The sequence below is a fragment of the Daphnia pulicaria genome, chromosome 9 (assembly GCF_021234035.1).
Source record: "Daphnia pulicaria isolate SC F1-1A chromosome 9, SC_F0-13Bv2, whole genome shotgun sequence".
NCBI classification, from domain to species: Eukaryota; Metazoa; Arthropoda; class Branchiopoda; order Diplostraca; family Daphniidae; genus Daphnia; species Daphnia pulicaria.
In genome coordinates this window covers 1687926-1706683 of record NC_060921.1, presented here as the reverse complement: position 1 = coordinate 1706683, position 18758 = coordinate 1687926, and the positions used below count along the sequence as shown (strand labels likewise).

The following is an 18758-nucleotide window of genomic DNA, read 5'->3' as shown; positions in this document are numbered from 1 at the left end:
ACCAACAACAAATGATGATCCGCGCTGACATTTTGGAGATACTTGCGACGTTTTGGTGTCCATCTTCTCGACGTTTTCTCTGCATTACCTAAATAAATAGAAAACAATTCTTTTTAAGTGACATGCCAATAAAAGTTACATAATACAGATGAAACAATAATCAGGTTTTAAGCTCAGAGATTTAAAGATTCCATTTTTTAAACTTAAAATCAAGCTTGCAATATTGAGAACTGTAAACAGAGCAAAGCTCACTTGCTAGTCCTTTTAAAAAATTCCGGAAGTAGACCGGAAGTAACCACAGCGCCTCAACCATTGAGCTGTAGTCAAATTAAACCACATATTCGTGATCTCCATGAAATTTAGGGTCGAATAGGTGTAATTTAAACGAAATCCAATATTTGGCCAAAATCGAGAATTTTCCTGAACTATAGTTCAGGAAAATTTTCGAAACCGGAAGTACGCGTACGTAAAAAAGATAACATGAACTTTACCACAAATTTGACGAGGATCACAAATATGTGGTTCTTTTGCTCCTCGAATGAATATTTACTGAACTACTGACTGAAATGAGCAAACCGGAAGTAGAAAAAAAAACACACTATTAAAAATCTAACAAGTGAGCTTTGTTGGAGGAATAGTTATCGTCAGTTTACACTAACAAATTCCCACACAACAGCTGCCGATAAATCTTTAAAGAGATTTTCAAAGTAACTGAAACTGACTGTTTCGACAGCTGAAAATTATCGAAAGCCATCTAGCGTTAGAAAAAAGAAACGTCGAAGTAACACACTAAGTCACTAAAATTCTTTTACGCGCAAGAAGGGCCTGATTTTGGAATTATTACACAGACAGAGTTTTACGCAAATAGATAACTAGTAGATAATCTACGAAAATAAGTCAATTATCCGGTACCTGGCCGTTATCCCGTGGTGAGTGATTGCAGGTGTGTCACAGCAACTGAAGTGATCAAGCCTCGCCAGTGAAGCAAGAAAAGTTGTTTTGCAGCATAAGAAGCACTGAAGCAGTGAAGCTGGATGAGCGTACGTCGGGAAGATAAGGACGTAGCAGAACGTAGGTGGAAGTCCCTCTTCCGTCATGGACAATGATCAGCATTGGCTTAAGGATCTCTTACATGCTCTGTAAAAATAAAATGCATTACATTAATGAAAATATAACAGTTAATAAAGCATATCAATTGTTACCTTTTCTAAGATGCACACTGAAATGTTCATGATGAAAAAACCATAAAAATGGAAATCACAGCAACCAACAGACTTACTCCTCATGTTGAGATAAATTTCCTGAAAAAGAAAGTGTCATGAAGTGTTGCAGTAGCATGGTGATAGGTGGTATTGATCCTTACCTTTATCATACGGGTGATGAATTTATTAAGGCATCAAGCAGAACTGGAAAATGTATGCATACACACGGCATTATTCACGTCACACTTTTCATGTCACTGAAACTCTAAGTAGCAATGGGACAAGGAAATTCTCTATGTTATTTCCAAATTACACAAATTTACCTAAGAGAAATAAAACTCTACCTATCTCTCAGCTGGGTTACCTTTTAAACAGAAGTAGAAACAGCCATAACATCAAACATAATGTGCGGGTTACACCACCAAAATTTCGAGATTCCAAAATCTTAATTGCAATGGTCTGGTAGTAGTAATGGGAAAATACCTTACTAACTCTGCACATTTGTATTCCACTATATGTGAGCTTCAAACATTAGTTTTAGGCTTTTGACAGCATGATATTGGATGGAAAGTGACTGAGTGTTAAGTCAACTTGTTGGAATGACTGACAGTATGCATCTAGAATTTGAAGAAATAAGTTGGTACAGCAAAAAAATAAGGAAACTAGGTCAAGATAAACCTACATAACTTACGAAGTTCATTTTGGTATATGAAATCACAGGAATATAAGTATAAATTAGCAACAATTTGTTTCGCACACTTTGCCTCGTTTCACGATGTAACAACAACAGGGGCGATACTTGCGACATCTAGTAATGAGTTTTGAATCCTTAGTTGGTTGCACAGTCACAGCTCAAATTATTGAAGTTCTATTGTCGGGCACTGGACACTGGAGTTCTTATGTCTTTGGAGTTTTACTGTCGTGTCGTTGGAGTTCTACTGTCGCATACAAAGAAATTTTTAAAAATTATTTAAAATATTGACTGACACCGACAATAGAACCCCAATATTTTTATTATCCGACAATCAAACTCCACCACGCGATTTGAGTCTTCTTTATCTATGCTTTTAATAAGAAGCTGGTGACATGCGGTATGATTCGATTTTTACAAAGGCAAGCTGTTTAAAGTTTGTAGTCTACATTTTTATCTCTAATTAATTTTCAATACAAAAACAAAAATATTAATCACGCAACAATCGGTACGTGATGCAGGATTTGTTTCCTCCGAATCTTCAGTCCAAGTTTAGAGAGATTTCAACAAACAGATATAAACTAATGCATTTGTTTCCCCCCAAAAAAGAAGGAACAATCGTTCACTCAAGATGACTAGGAGCTATTAAACAAGTTTGTTGGCCATCCCGAGAAAAGTTTCCACCTAATAAGGAAATGGCACGCGCGCAATATAAAAAAAAGTATATCTGATTCCCTTCCATTCCATCCAAGTTTTCAACAAGACGCCAATGTTTCTTCGACTTCTGAAGGTCTTTGCCTCTTTGGTCAAAGCCCGTTTGCCCAAAGGCTTCAATTCCTTTCAACAAACGAGAAGCAATAGAATGGCAATTTAAAACCAAAACCAAAAAAAGTTAAAAACAAGTTTCTTGTCATCAACGACTACATGCCGGTCGAACTGTATGTACTGCAATCATATACTTTGTTCTTGTGTAGAGAATTCGCCATCCATCGTACAAGACCCGCATATATATCAATTCTACATACGGAATATCATTCAGGGAGAGGGAAAAGTAGAGACACGTATTATATATAACAAAGACAGGCAGAGCATATATAGCATAGATATATAGAGTGAAAGGTGTATCCCCAATTTATAAAAATTCAAAACAAAACTATTAATTTTTTTTTAGTAGATATATGCAAACATCTTTGATAATGACAAGCGTTTCGTCGTACATTGGCCGTTGATGATAATTCAACGCCGTCGAAACCTATATACTACATCGACTCTTTCTTTTTAAATTGCGCAAACTCTTTTTCTCCAACATTTGCATCACGAATTTGTATCATACTTTTAGGCTATTTATTTTCGTTTCGTCGTCATTTGTCACACTGTTGTTTCAGGGTCGAATTCCGGCTGGAGGTGGTGGTGGTGGTGGATCGTTTCTCCGATGTCGTCGATGTCTTGGTCCCCGTCGTTCGTTGTCTGTTGCATAAAATCCTCACGTTAAGTTAATAAAATAATGACACAATTTTGAGAAACTATAAAGTAATTGGGTTCATTACGAAGTGGAGATTTTCTGAGTTGATGTTTTAGAAGCTTTTTCCGTTGTGGCGGCTGCGATCCTTTGATCCATCCGGATTTTGTAATGACCAGAACCTACTGCGACCGGCGTCACTTTGATTCCGCTCACGGCTAAATGGAGAAGTTGAAACATTTAAAATAAAAGTTCTTTTATTACGAATTGAATTCTTACCCGAAATCTCATCCGGTTTGGCAGAAGCGGAATTCCGGCTTTTGTAGGATGTGATGGTCACTAAACGGTTGGTCCTGTTGGCCAAAGGAACTCCTCCACTGGTCTTGCGATCCACCGGAGGAGCGGGCGATCTCCTCGAAGCGGAAGCTGCCGCAGGAGACTTGGCCGATGAAGCCGCAGTTGCGTTTCGAAGCGTGCTGCCACTGGTAGAGGTCCTCAGACTCCTTCTCTTCACTTCCGTTGACTGGTTGATCTGCTGGAGCGCTCGTGGAGGCCGGACAGGAGCTGCCGCCAGAGAACTGGCGCTTTTACTGGATCGGGTGACGGAAGGAACCGTTTTCACTGGGTCTCCGGTGGATTTGACGCTACTGCTGCCATTGGAGCGGCGCCGAACTCCCGGAGTCGAGCTCGTTGACGGAGAGGCTGTGCAGGATCGGTGATGACTTCCTCTTGATGGAGTGCTGGCCCCACCTCGGCTCTTGCTGGTAGGTGACCTAATCGAGGACTTGACAGACACTACCGGAACGCCACTCTTATCTTTCCTGATCACAGTTGGATGTCGTTGGGTTTTATTCCGGCGGATGCTGCTGGATCCCGACCTGGAGAAAGCCGATCCTGTCGAAGAGGAGTCGGTCGTCGTCTGACACAAACTAATGGCGATGGAAGCCGATTCGGATGTAGCGCAAGAATATTCATCCATCAGAGGCGTGACGGCGGAAGAGGAAGGGACCGAATCCAGCAAGGATGGCCTATCCTGCCGGTTGATAATGTCGCTGAGTTTGACGCTGCGCTCACTGCAGCTCGAGTAGCGCGACGTGTTGGTCATCGTCATGGATGAAGTCGTGCGGTTGCTCCGCTCGTCGTCGGTGGTCGTGTCCGTCATGACATCCAGGACGGAACCGAAAGACGAAGTGCTCATTCCTTCCGTTTCGCTGGACGGGCGATGGAAGAAATCGTCGCAATCAGGGAAAGACGGGTCCTCCGCCGGAGGCGGCGGAGTTGGAGAAGAAAACGTTTCCACCGCCACTTCCAGCAAACTCTTTTCTTCGCTAAAGGAGGAAGAAAAGCCCAGCTCGCTCGACTCTTCCATGATCGTCTCCGTCTTGGCCATCCGAGATTTCTTCGTTTCGATGACGGAATTGCCGAAAAATTTCCTCACCAACAGAGCGGCCTTCTCTTCCGGCATACCTGCAAAATAAACATCAGTGTCAAGTTTCCTGGACTCCATTGAATCGGATGGGTTATAAATACCTGACGTCAATTCAATGGAATTGGATCGTTTGGCCGGCAGAGGCTTATTCATTCCAACGGCCAAAGGCGCTGTCACACTGGACTTTTTCACTTGCTTCGTAAACTGCGTCGTCCGCAATTGATTGGTCGTCGTCGTCGTGCTGCTGCTGTTGAACGTGCTGGATGTCATCGAAGTGGCCGAACTGCTTTTGCGGATCAAAGGCGGATCTGGAAGAACGTCATCCGCCGATTTCTCGAACCTGCTCAGCAATTCTTCCACGCTCGAATCTGCCAATTCCGGCACTTCTGCCGAAAACAACAAGGAAAAAAGAAAAAGCCGTTATGCAAATCATCACGAAACATACGGAGTTAATCAGGGGGATCAAGTCATAATTTCCTCTTCTTCTCTTGTACTTAACGAACAGCGCCAGAAAAAGAGGTTTATGACACTGTCGGTTATAAACACTAAGATTGCCGTCGTGATTTACGGCCGCCTTTGCCAGCTGTCGGGAGAGAGCCTGGCGGTTTGCCGGCCCGATTCCGATCAGTTCATTATATATTAAGTGTTACATCTTTTGAGGAAAAAGTCCTGGCGGAGTCTGAAAGCCAATCACGACCGACTGTTTTTAACTAACCGACTGGTTTATGATGGACGACTGGAATGGTAGGGATGGTTGGGTGAGCGGCCGTCACGTCATCGTCATCGACTCCCGAGGCCATCACGAACGACAGCCGCCCCTTTTGCTCGGGGCTTGCAAGAAGTTTGACGGGCGTCATCATCACCGTCGGGGTCGTGACGTCGCCATTTTGGTTCTTGTGGCTAGTGTTGTTGGTGCTGCTGCTCCTGTTATGGTTATTGGACTCGTTCGTTTGCATCAATCTCGACGGGCTTAGAGTCGGATCAGCCCGAAGCTGCGGATGCCCATCCGCCAGCAACTTGGTGGTTTCCCGAAGGCGCTGTAATTGGGTATTGGCCGACGCCGCCTTGGCTTCCGGCCCTTCCGCTTCCACGGAATCACGACGATTGGATGTCACTATGTACAGAAAGAAAAAATGTCATAAAATTGTAGATGAATATTTTGACCGCAATTAGTTGTGGGTAAAAACGAAAGGAGAAAAACAAAAACAAAAATACAATGTTTGAGGTTACAGTGAACATCCTGGTAACGAGATACTGGGCACATCACCTGATACCCTCCCGTTACCTTGGTCATATAATATGATATGAAAACAAGCCACCGTTCTTTGATATCATCTGATATATTAAATCCCGTGCTGTTATAAATGCGCGCGATTATTTTCAAATTTGAATTTTCGAAAAATGAAATGACTGGCGTGTAAGTGATCTCAATCTCCAATATTACCTGCCGAATGATGGTGCGTAGTCTCTTTGGATGACGTCGTGGAATGGAAATACGAGCGTGAATCTTGGACGGCGCTGCAGGGACGGATTTCGCGGACGACGAATCGATTCTCTGGCAATTTCGATGCGCTTTTGGAGTGAACGAGTCCAGCGGGAGGTGCGCAAGATTTTTCGTGATTCTTGGCCGGGCTGCTGCTGGCTGCCGGAGTGAAATCCATCATCTTGGGAGCGACGACTTCGACTGGAATCGAGTGGATTGCATTCCGGTCGAATTCCGTTTCGGTGCGGTCCAGCGAACGGATTTCTTCGATCGTTTCGTTGAGCTGGGCGATGGTTTCGTCGATCGTTTTCGTTTCATCCACCGTCGTTTGTTGTCGAGCAGAGGAGCTGTGGTGGCGCTTGATGAGGCTGGATTCCGCTTCCGGCTCCATCGAGTGGTAGCCGTGATCGGTTCTGACTGATAGAGGATCCGATTCCGGCGGAACAATGGTCTCCGCTTCCGGTTCAATCGAATTGGATGGCGGCCGGAAAACGGATTCTCTGACTTCGCAACGGGCTACCATCATGACCGGATTGGGGCGCAGGTTGCGGATGAGCTCAGCCGCCGACATGCCCGGAATCGAAGTGGCCGACGACTCGGAAGAAGCTGGCGAACGACCGCGGGAAAAGAAGTTTTCCGGAGTGGACGCCCTCGGAACAAACGGCGGGGTTTTCTTCCGGTTGAGTTCGATTCTCCACGGAGGTACTACGACTTCCGGCTGCGGTTGTTGCTGGATCGCAACGGAATTGATCGTCGGCGGTTGTTCGACGTGTTTCAAATGAATCCGCCACGGCAGGATCTCCTGCTGTTCCGGCGGAGGCTCTTTCTTCTGATTCGTCATGGAAACGGTGATTCCGGAATGGACAGACTGACTTCCCGTCACGACTTGAACCGGAATCACCGGGATCGCAGCCGGAATCACAGGAATAACCGCCGGTTTGATCGCGGGTTCGCAGTTCCGGTCAAGATCCAGTAAATTCTCAACGCTCCTCTTCTTCAAGATGCTCTTGGGCGCCGGAATCGTTTCCTTCTCCTCCAAAATGACGATTTTCCGCTCGACAGAAGAGTCGAAATTGACAATTCCGTTGCGGATGACCATGGGCGTCGGCCTGGAAGGCGACACTTCCACCGGCGGAGCAGTAGAGTAAGCTTTCATCATGGGCGGATAACTATCGATAACCACCGATTCCTTCACCACCGGAGTAGTCACCGCCGGATTAACAACAGCCGTGGGGGTGATGGTGTAGGGTTTTCTAGGCTGCAGGAGTGACCGGAAGGTATCGCTGGTAGGTGAAGACTGGGAAGCGAAATGATTGGTTGATGCATTCGATTCCGGCTGCTGCTGGATCGTATCCTTGATGTCGTCGCCAAACATTCGAAGCGGCAATCCGCCGCTGGTGGGTGCGCTGATGCAAATTCCGACACCAAATTCCGGATGCTGATTGACTGTGGCCGTTTGGTGATGGTGGATGATGGTGGATTTCACTTCTTCCAGCCGCTCTTGCCATTCGCGCAATCGCGACTCGGGGCTCCTGGATCGGATCCTTCGAGGTCTGGATCTCTTCTGGTCGCTCTCCTCTTTCACATCCGCCCCGAAGGCGACTTTTTTGGCTTTCCTTTGCCCTTCCGTCTGGTTGATTTGCGTCAGATCCTCGTTGGAATTCTTGACGGAAGCGATGGTCGAACTGCACTCGGTCCAGTCGCCCATCGAATAGACGGATCCGGTTTCCGTGTTGACACCAGAGGCCGAATCCATCCGGTCGTGTCTTAAAGGAACGCCGTTGGTCGACACCAGCGGAGTCTCTTCCAGCATCCGCATCAATTCGATCGACTTGTGGTGGTTCAATTTGTTGTTGTTGCCCGTCTCGCAGCTAAAGGATGACGCATTGTCCGCTGTGCCGATGCTGTGCAAACTCTCACGCGAAGAATTGACAATAACGATGGAACTGCTGGGCACCGGTTTCGCATTGGCTTTATTGGCCGGAACCACGCGGAAGGTTGTCGTGTTGTTGTTGTGACAGGATTCGATGACCGTCTGGTGATTGGCCAGCTCTTCCCTGGACTCGTTGGACGACGCCAGACTCGAGACGGACACTTTTAACGTCGTCGTTACAGCAGGCGCCGGCGGTTTCTCTTCCGATTTCTTCCGGGCGGGTTCGGGCGATGACTGGGCACTGGCCAGGAGGTTCTCCCGCGAGTTGCGCAGATGCTGCTGGATCTTGCTGGTCGTGCTGGTGTTGGTGAACGTGAAAATGGGCGTGTAATTGTGCGGCTTGGTCGGCGACGGCAGGTGGGAAGTGGAGGAAGTCGGTCCGGCGGAAGGATCGGGATCGATCAAGGAGAGTCCAGTGGGTCGTAGTTTCACGCCCAACCAGACGGGCGTCTCGATCGGCGGTGGCGACTTGATGACGGGCGGTTTCCGTCGTCCGTCTCGCAAACTCCGCCGGACCCTCAAATCTCTTAACCAAATCGGTTCCGCCTCTTCCAGCACGTTTGTGGCCGAGCGGCTGCTCTCGGAGCGCTGGACGGACGTCGGAGTCGGTGTCCGTCTCGGTTGGGCGGTCGTTTTGTGCTCAGTGGCAACCGAGGAAGGCGTTCCGGATTCACGAACCGCATCCTTTTGCGTGAGATGATCTTCTTCCGACTCGTCATCCGCCGAAACGTCATCAATCGACTGGGCGAAATACGAGAGGCGAGAAGAGCCGGTCGGCGATTTGCCCGTCTCCTCTTCGGCCTGTTTGGGCGAGGGATTCTTGATCCAGGGCGGAATCATTTTCTCGATGGCGCTGGACGTCGAGCGGACGGTGGAGCAGAGACTGTCGCAGGATCGGCTGACGGCCGTCCCGGTGATGGACGGCACATCCGAACTGCCGGACGTGTTGAGCAAACTCTGAAGCTTGTCGGCCGCTTCAAAGCCGTACGATTGGCGGCGCTCGTACCACGCCTCCGACCTGTTCCGCCCGCCGGATCTCATGCGCTGCTGCTCCGTCATGGAGGCGTTGCTGTTGGTCTCGTCGAGATCGTCAAACGACATGGAGATGGACATGGTGCGCAATGAAGAACCACCAAAACTGGAAGCCGGACTGCCTTTTTCGCCGTACAGGTACGTCGAGGCCGGCGGGGTTTTCGTTACAACAACCGGCGCCGGCGATTGTTCTCGTTGGACCTGTTCCGGCTCCTGAATTTCATCCTCCTCTTCTTCTTCTTCTTGTTCATCTTCCTGTTGTTGCTGTTGTTGCAACTGTTGTTGCTGTTGCTGCTGACGTCTTTGTTCGATGGTCCGGCGGGCGTTGTAAGCGCTGGCCCGAGCGTTGGCACGTTGGGGCGTGTCGTCAGGAGCCGCAACGGCCTGATGATGTTCCGTCGTCGCTTTGGTTGAATCGTTCGACTGACTGGAAGTGACTGGCCCTCCGTTGAGCAAAGTGATGTTGATGCTGCTGGACGATCCCTCAGCGCCTCCAGCGGCGGATGGAGCCGTGCCAACAACAACCACCCGGGGCCCTAAGGTGATGATGGTCCGTCTCCTGACAACTTCTCCGTCCTCTCCAACCGACTCCTTGTCGTTGATTTCAACGACGTCCGTCATGCCGGGAATAGGAGACGGTGAAGACGACGACAGCGAAGCGGAAGAGGACACTTCATCCATGACGAAATCCAGATCTTCCCGATCCGGAAGAGGCGGCGGACTGTTGGCTGGCAGGGAAGGCGGAGTCCCGGATCGACTGCAATTCCAGTCCGTCTGCGGCGGTAGTTGTAAAGTGACTGCCGCTGTCACTGGGACCGGTTGCTGGTCCAGCGGCTTCGGTGGCTGGTGTTGTTGTTGTTGTTGTTGCCGGAAGACAGGCGGAGGAGGTCGAGGTGGCGGCGTTCTACTCCTACCGCTGCGGATGGATTCGGTTCCATTCATCGATGGAGCCGACGATCCTGTAGGAGCCATCATCCCCGACAGTTGCTGTTGTTGATGTTGTTGCAAGAGTTGTTGTTGCTCCTCGTAAGGCAGCGATCCTTGACTGTTGACGCGCCGATATCGAATGGTCGGCGGCCTCCGGCCTCCCAGCGATCCTTTGCGGGCGATGGATCCTTTACCCAGCTGAGCGGCCAAGTCCAGCTGCTGCGTCGGCAACTGCCAAAGACAAGAAAAGAAAAAAAAGATTTGCATAAATTATTCATCGTGACGCCCGGAATGCCGTTTCATCATGACGGATCTGTGTTGTGTGTGACGTCAAACCCAAAATACAAAAGAAAAATCCGTCTGCTGGATGCCGTCCAATGCGTTCACCAAGCTGGAAAAAAACCCGGATGCAAATTACCTGGTGGCTGATTGCCACAAGTTAAAAGGGGGCCAAGTACTTAACATCTTATCAGCGACCTTGTTATTTGCTCAAATTCCTCCTTCAACCGATTTATACATCACCCACTAGAGATGATGATGGAATGTTTAGAGGGGGGGGGGGGGGGGGGGTCTGAAAGGGTTCGTGCCAGTTGCAACAAATCCAACTGGAACACAACAACAACAACAACAAAATAGCCCGAGACAGGTGGGTATGTGTGTTCTAAATGCGATTTCGATTGCCATCGGGTTGTTTTAATGCCGACGGCCATGGCGAGAAATGTGTGTGTTGTACGGTGCGCTAACATACCCAGAGTCACGCTCCAACACGGCCCGGCCATCAGCATTCCCGTTCCTTGTTCCATGCTGGGCCCCCGTGTTCATTCTTCCGTCACGCATTCCTTTGGCTATTTTTACTATCTCTTCCGCATTATTTTCTATCATGGGTAACATTTTCTTTGATTCATTTATTTCTTTCTTCTTCTATTGTTATTTTTTTACCTGCAAGTCGTCCAGGTACTGGGCCGAAGTCATCACCGAAGAATTGGGCGCCGCCGCCGCTGATGGGCCGGAATTGCTGCGGATGGTCTGGAACTGAGTGCTGGACGAGCTGCGGCCGTGAATGACTCGGTCCTCGGTCACGGTCGTCGAGTATTCGCTCCACTGGGTCGTGTTGACGGTGGCCGTCGTCGATCGGACAATCAGTCCAGGAGCCACTGTCGTTTTCGATTCCGCCCACTGGGTGGCGTGTTGGACGTGCCGGACCGGCCTCAGAGGTGGGTGAGGTGTCGGACCATCCGCAAAGAGTGCCGGAGGCAATCCCGGATCGACTCCCGATCCTTCTCCCTCCTCGTCACCGTGACTACCCCGAAAGTGGTGATTCCGCAATGGATCCGATCCTCCAGCTGTTGCTGTTGTCGTCGTCGTCGTTCCAAACGCCGCCGGCGCTGCAAACCCTTTCAAAGTCGACGCTCCGCCGGGCGGGAACATCTGCGCAAAATTTAAAACGTTAGGAGGAATAGAATCATAATAACAAAGAAATACTAGACGATGGTTATTATTATTATTTTGTGTGTTGGAAAAAAGAAGAAGAAGAAAAAATAGACGCCGCGTCATGGAACGGCAACAGGGTGGAGCCGTCGAGGCGTGAACAAACGACGCGCTCCAATGACGTCATGTAGTACCTTTTCCGTTTTTTTTTCGTTCGTTCGTTTGTATTTTTCACGAGCAAATATTGACTTTCAAAGCGTGACAAGAAATATACAAGGCGAGTACACAAAAGTTTGGGTATACCTACGTACTTAAAACTAATGAGAGAATAAGACAAAAATGGACAAGGAAAAATTTAAGAATAGACGATGATTCGGTCGACATTTCGTGTGTTGACGTAACGGGAATTTTTTTTTTTATTGTTTCGTTGGTCGTGTGAAATTTTCCCAGTTGTCAACATCATCATCTGTTTGGTGATGTGTCCACAAGTGTAGAAAATCAGGAAGTTGGGAAATTTCGAGTTCCAAAAAAACCGAAATTGGTGACAGGTGCTGGGAGAGACACACGGGGGGAAAAATAACTTCACGGAAGACGGGAGACTCTACGATTGGAATGCGGGGGATCGGAATGCAGATCAGACGCCGTCATCGTCATCGATTTCTCAGCAGCGAAAAAATAAAAAAACATGGACGACCCGCACTCGCCTTGAGATTTCATTTCCAGGGGTTTCCCACCCGTTGCGATCGTGCGGGAAATCAAACAAAAAAAAACAATTCCCATCGACCAACAACAACATTGACCACAATCTCTTCGTTCCAATCGATTTCTTCACGTGATTCCCGTATTCAATTTTCCCGGTGGCTCTTGACGGATTGCTATGATAATGCACGGATCGCCGCATCCCAACGCAGCAACCCCACAAAACCCAACAAAATGTTTTGCTTTCTTCTAAGCTGCTGTTGTTGTTTTCCTCCCTTTCAAAAACAATCGAACAACATCATTTTTACATTGTCCCTCCCGAAAAAATAAAAAAATCCCACCATCAGACGGACCGATCCATCACGAATGATTCCGAGCGACACGCGAAATAGACAACAGACGTCATCAAAATAAGATCGGCCCCCTTTTTTGATTATTTCGCATTGAGTAAAAGTATAATTCAGATGAAAAATAATTCAACCAAATTACAAGAAGAAGAAAAAAAAACCTGTCGGTAGAGCGGGAGACTTGTGTGTCCCAATTTGGACCGACGCATTAGGGAAACTATTTTCTAGCTAGAGATTTTTTGATAATTCTCTTTTTTCTCGTTCTGCTCGATTTCACCAACACAATCCGACAGTTCCCAAAAAAAGGGTCAACTAGAGAAAGAGAGAAACCATCAGATTATTATTATAAATTGTACAACAACAAAAAAAGTTGACCGGTTTTCCTATAGTCTTGACGAGAAAATCCACTCGGACTATTCTTGGCTGTCCCAACTTAGCGTGTAATACACCGTGAGCCCCCCCAAAAAATGATTAAAACTGATTATACACGCCGTCATAACATCATACCAGGGGGAGAGAAAGAGATGAACTGGAAATTACAGAGCAAAGTAGACCAAGTTGGATTGCATCATAATTGCGGGGGGGTTACACACGTCAAAAATGGGAAAAAATTAGTTTGAACTGACCGTGAAGAGCTGAAGCGGCTGGTTGGTCTTGGTGGCCGTCGCTGCGAAGGTGGTCATGTCCGTTTCACGACTTGCAAGGACTCAAGTCCATAAGAAGATGAAGAACAACCACAATCTTCCTGAATTTTGCCAGTGCAGTTGTTCTCGCTAGATGTTCGTTTCTGATTTCCTTTCTCGTTAGGAACCTGTGGATTATATAACAAAAAAGAAGTTGATGTCGCGCACCCAAACGTGAAGAACGAAACGACTCATAGAAAGAAAAAAGGAAGGCAACAACAATACAGGCAGCACAACAACAACAACAAACGATGTGCCGGAGAATGGATGGAATCCCGAATCGAGCCCATTTCAGACGGTGGTGCTGGTGAGCTGCTCTGGAGCCCCTCAAGGCCCCCTATTCTTTTGTCTTTGGTGGCCGCCGCTATTCGTTCATTTTTTTTTTCGTTCAAATTCCTCCTCTGAACGATAAATATATACATACAAGTCGCATTTCATTTTGGCCATCTATACACAAGACCAAAAATTTCGCAAGTCTAGAACGAAGAAGAAGTTCAATAGAAGTTGGCCCGGCCGGTTTCCCGAGTTCAATGTCACTCGAATTCCATTTTCGGGACTCGACTCTTCTTTTTAAGGAGAGATGCTTTAGATGCTTATCGAAGAAAAAAAGGCAAAAACTAAACCTTAAATAAAAATAAAAAGTTGTTGGTCCATCAGATCCTCACGGCTATTTGACCTGGCAGAAAGAAAAAAAGAACTAAGCAGCAGCAAGCAGCAAGCAGCAGCTCTCTCTCAAAGTCTTTTGCGGCTCACGGCCGCGCGCCCATTCGTCGCCACTAACGACGTCATCATCAACCTCAGAAGAAACGCTGCCGTTGCACGTTCAACTCTCTCTCCTCTCAAGGTTTTTTTTTTTTTCAAAACAGAAGAAAGAAAAATAACCCTCGGTTCGGGACGGGCACATTCACTAACGCTCGGTTCACGCGGGAATCACGAAGACTATACAAGATCACGAAAAATGTATTGAACTTCTTCTTCTTTCTTTTCTTATTCTTCCGCATTCCGCAATAACGATTCACTTCCTAGATTCATTGTTGTGTGTTTCTGATGGCCCTGGACATTTTTTAAAACTTCAATGTTATACACACAGCTCGGATTATAGTTTGGCTTCCATATCGGGACTAGGAAAATTCACGAATATTTTTGGTTTGGTTTTTTTCTTTTAACGAGAAAAAGTAAAAGGCAAACGAAATTTGTTTTTTTAAAAGGGAAAACTGTGTGTGTGTTTAGGTAATCGGAGACGACGACGACGTTCAAGTTGCTGGACAGTAAAAAAAAGGGAAAAACGAAACCGGTTGATTTTGCAACCAGCCGAGGAGAGACAAACTGTCCTTCTCTCTCCCTTTTGCAATTAGATACCTGGCAACCATATTGACAAACCGGTGACTTGAACCGTTTCAAAACCCAAAAAGAAAAAAGAAATTTTTCATCTGAAAAAACATAAACATATAGACGAGCACCACACCTTTTTCCATTTTGTTCGTCAACACGGCAGCAGCTCTGATTGTGTTACTGATTAAAAAGTTAGTCATCGCGTTTAAATAATAAAAAAAACTGTCGTGATGATCAAATTCAAACCTGAAATCAATTGGAATGTCAAAATTTTCATCTCAACCGCATTCAAAAAAGACCCTCAAGCTTTTAGATGACCGGAAGGAGATTAGCTTGTGTTTGTAATAACACAAGTTATCGTATTAAACGCGTAGGTACTTTTTAGCCTAGGCGGAGGACACGGCCTTGAAAAAATTGTTTTAAAACATGACACCATGTTTTCTCATTTTCCAAAATAAATATCTAGAAGAAAGAGAGAAAACAAGTTCCAGGGTATAGTGTAATAACCCCCCTTTTATTGCATGTGTCTTGTGTGTTGGCCATTTTGTTTGTCGCTATTGCTTGGTTGTTAGTTACTGTTACCGACATGAAACGAAAAATATACAATACGGTCCCGCGTGATTGTTGGCGGGCGAAAAAAAAAAAAAAAAAAATTGAGCGGCTTTTGTCGAGCAAACCAACACCTTATATACCTGGAAAATTGTTTTTCTCAAAGTATCCCACAGGTGTGTAGATTTGAGCGGGCCCTGTATAAAAAGTAATGTCTCCCTGCCTCTGGCCACCAACTCCCTACCCTTCCCCACCTACCCGCACGCCATTTTCGTCTTATTCCTTTTCCTTTTTTCTTTTACCTGCGTCCTGCGAGCAGCAGCAGAGACTGGGCTGTGGCGCTCACGAATCAAACACACACACAAACGAATATTGCATTTGACGAGCCCCATGATCGCCAAATGTAGCCGAAAGTTTTTTCGGCGAGAGAAAGAAACAAGAACCAATCGGCCACCACACGATTTCTCTTATTCCCCATCTCGCATCAGTCGTGAACAATCAAATAGAAATAGAACGACTCACCTGTCATCGTAACGACGTGATGTACATCCAAATTAATTACGTCCAACGTTACAACACCCAATACGGCACTGATCAAATCACTTGAAATTGAAACTAAACTTTTTGGGGTTGGAATTTATGTTTAGTTTTTGGATTTCTTCTTTGCACTGGGCTGGTAGAATATCGGCGGGAGATTTGGGTGAGCCGAACGTGAAAAATAATAAAACGAACGACACGGACACACACACACTCACACTGCACACAAGACGACGACGGTTTTGGCCACGAATTTTTCTCTGCTTCTCTTCACTTGAGACTCGGTGAGGGTAATAAGTTGATGGTGGCTGCTGGGCTATCCTCTGTGAGCTGCTGCTGCTTCTTCTCCCAGGTGGAGTCCGAAGGCGAAAGCCGAGAGAGAGAGAGAGAAAAAGAATAAATTGACTCAAATATACACGAAAAAAGAAACGGGGAAAAAAGAGAATATCTAACATGCAGCAGGAGAGAGACTCCTCCTACTTGTTCTCCCGGGAAAGGTTGGAACTCAACTACCCAAGGACACTTCAACTTATCAGCTGTGCCGCCGAGCCATCTAGTGGCGGCGCTGTCAAACTTGCAGACGACAATTTTGATTAGCCCCAAGGTTTTAATTTATAATGTAATAATTGGCCGTGAAATTTTACGAATCGCGTAGAAATAATAATTGGACATTTCCGGATTCTTGAGAATTTTTTTTTTTATTTTAAAAAAATGTTGAAACGATTTCAATCAAAAAGGTGAAATGAAATCATCGAAAAGGGTCGGAGCACAAAACAGACACGCGGTGATGACGCGTCACGTCAAGTGAAATCGCGTCGGGCGTCGCAATAAATGAGAGAGGGCCGCTTTGCCCCAATCAACCCCGACCGGTCCTCCCCCCCATCACCTCACCTACCCAAAAATGGTCAATGGAAATGTGTATCCATCCATTCCGCTCAATTGTAATTTGCCATTCGCATCCAGACAGCCGTACAGCACAGATAAGCTTGAGTATATATGGCACGCGTGGTGGTGGTCATCCAGCTGCTGCTGCCACGGCGTGTGTGTAATAATCATTCGCTTCCTACGCCATCTGTGGTTTAGACGAAAATGGAAGCGAGAGCTTTGGAAAAAGAAAGAAAACAACCGAAAATGTTCAGCTATAAGAGACGGATGGATGATGGGCTTGATGGCACATTCAACAATTGAAAATGCACACACATGCCAAAGGTTAGCCCAGCAGAGTAGAGAGAGACTCGGCCTTTCACTTTTGAACTTTTGATGGTCTTCTCTCCTTTCTCGTCACACAATTCCTCGCCCTTTTTTCTATCCCGGGTCCCGCCCCCGTTTGTGTCAGTGAAAGTTTCTTTCTGATTGTGAATGTCGTTGATTTCAAAAGAAGAATTTCGTCTTTTTCCCCCCCTATAATACATCAAAAAGAGGCGAATGTTTGATTATTATGTGTGTACGTTCGACCCTTTTTCTTTGTTGGCCAATTTCGACTGGCAAGAGCAAAGAGAGGCTCTGCGATCTTTTTGGCGTGATTTGGTCACGCCACCTTTTATCATCTCGACCGGTCATATACTCGTATTTGTATATACGAGCTGGCCGTGAATCTCTTGGCCTCTCAACAACTCTCTTTCTCTTTCTCTCTCTCGGAATGGAAAAGAAGGTAGAAAAAGGAAAACAGGAGAGTTTGATCAGAACGAAGGCGATGTCCTTAAAAGGCAACAACGTTATTCCCGCAGCAGCAGCAGCAGCAAACACACACAGAAAACCCAGGAGAGAAGAAGGAGAAGAAGGAGAGATGGGATATGGTGGATAGAGCAGGGCTCCCCTCTTTTCTGGAATACTTTGCCCATTTAAGGTGAATATTATATAGCCACAGCTCTCTCTCCCTCTGTTGGTTATTCTTTTTTTCAAAAAATAAATAAAATTTGTTTGATTCTAAACCAAACAGAGTTTTGTGTGCAGGGATGAGACCTGGGCCGGGGCTAAAGAGATGGGCGAGTCTCTTTTTGAAAATAATAATAAACGAGGAGAGGATGAAACACACCACACCACCAACCATCTTTGCATATGGTCTTATTGGGTCCTTAAAAGACTTTGGTCATCACCTCTGCACGGACCAGGCGAAACTTTCTCTTCTGTGAGCTGTTGCTCCCGACCATCATCATCGTGTGTCAGACTTGATAAATAAAAAACGGGCACTGGGTTGTTGTTGTTGTTGTTGTTGTAGGCCATCGCGCGTAATTTGCCCGCCCGTGCAATAGACAAGTCAAAATGGGGGACCCGAAAGAAGAAAGAAAGAGCGTGTGTAATGGGAGAGAACCTTGAAGTGACCATGTTTAGCCATGGCTCAGCCGCTTGTGGATGATACACACACAGATGGTGGTGGTAGATGTCACGTGATTGGCCGTATCTATGTATATGTTATATCCAGCCGAGAGTATTTCTTTTTTTTTTCCATCCTAGTAGTAGTCAACATGACCTAACCATAAATGTATAGCGTCCATCCAATCAGGCATTGAAATCACTGAAATTTCAACAACACCATATTCGTCTGTTTAGTTTCTTTTTTAAAAATTAATTTAAACCCCCCTCCCCCCCTAAAAAATAAAAGTTGACAAAAAAAAACAGCTGGAGTTCAATGTATTTTTTAAATTGGAATTCGAGTCGGGTCAATAAATTTGCCAAAGAGATTTAAAAAAAAAATAAAAACAAGAAAGAAAAAACTGGTATGGGTGAAGGAAAAAAGGAAAAAGAATTGAAATAATAATCCAACAGAAATCACAAACGAGTTTAACGATCTAGAAAGAGCCGTAATTAAAATTAACAAAAAACAGCCAAAATTATTATCCAGTTCAAATTTGGAGTTTTTTTTTTAAAAAAGCGCGCGCGCGCCATAACCGCTTGTGAGAATGAAAAGAAAAAAGGATATAATGTAATAATAAACAGAATCATAAAAAAAAACAAATTTCGTTTTGGTATTTACGAGCTTGTTTAATTTTTAATTTGCGTGTAGAACAAATTTGGCAATGGCTGGAC

At 46.0% G+C, this 18758-nt stretch overlaps 1 protein-coding gene and 3 long non-coding RNA genes across 6 annotated transcripts; 1 reads left to right on the top strand and 3 right to left on the bottom strand.

Moving 5' to 3' along the window:
• Nucleotides 1–44: 44 nt before the first annotated feature.
• Nucleotides 45–1240, bottom strand: LOC124313697. Its single transcript, XR_006911002.1, has 3 exons — nucleotides 1203–1240; nucleotides 913–1137; nucleotides 45–88 (listed from the first exon to the last, which is right to left on the bottom strand). It is a non-coding gene; the product is annotated as an uncharacterized LOC124313697 (long non-coding RNA).
• A 21-nt stretch (nucleotides 1241–1261) lies between these two features.
• Nucleotides 1262–2052, bottom strand: LOC124313688. The gene is made up of 4 exons (XR_006910992.1): nucleotides 1885–2052; nucleotides 1547–1819; nucleotides 1364–1467; nucleotides 1262–1301 (listed from the first exon to the last, which is right to left on the bottom strand). It is a non-coding gene; the product is annotated as an uncharacterized LOC124313688 (long non-coding RNA).
• A 728-nt stretch (nucleotides 2053–2780) lies between these two features.
• Nucleotides 2781–16268, bottom strand: LOC124312780 (mucin-17-like). 3 transcript variants are annotated; one of them, XM_046777221.1, is made up of 10 exons: nucleotides 16185–16268; nucleotides 15717–16073; nucleotides 13257–13441; nucleotides 11096–11584; nucleotides 6226–10387; nucleotides 5497–5895; nucleotides 4883–5167; nucleotides 3632–4819; nucleotides 3441–3570; nucleotides 2781–3360 (listed from the first exon to the last, which is right to left on the bottom strand). In XM_046777221.1, the coding sequence occupies exons 3-10, from the start codon at nucleotides 13311–13313 to the stop codon at nucleotides 3255–3257; spliced, it is 6816 nt and encodes a 2271-aa protein (XP_046633177.1). In that variant the 5' UTR covers nucleotides 13314–13441; nucleotides 15717–16073; nucleotides 16185–16268; the 3' UTR covers nucleotides 2781–3254. The 3 variants fall into 3 exon arrangements, with proteins under 3 accessions (XP_046633177.1, XP_046633178.1, XP_046633176.1); XM_046777222.1 differs by having other exon boundaries at nucleotides 4883–5164; nucleotides 15717–16253; XM_046777220.1 differs by having other exon boundaries at nucleotides 15717–16252.
• Nucleotides 16269–17270: 1002 nt separating this feature from the next.
• LOC124313715 lies at nucleotides 17271–18542 on the top strand. The gene is made up of 2 exons (XR_006911020.1): nucleotides 17271–17577; nucleotides 17685–18542. It is a non-coding gene; the product is annotated as an uncharacterized LOC124313715 (long non-coding RNA).
• The last annotated feature ends 216 nt before the right edge of the window (nucleotides 18543–18758 follow it).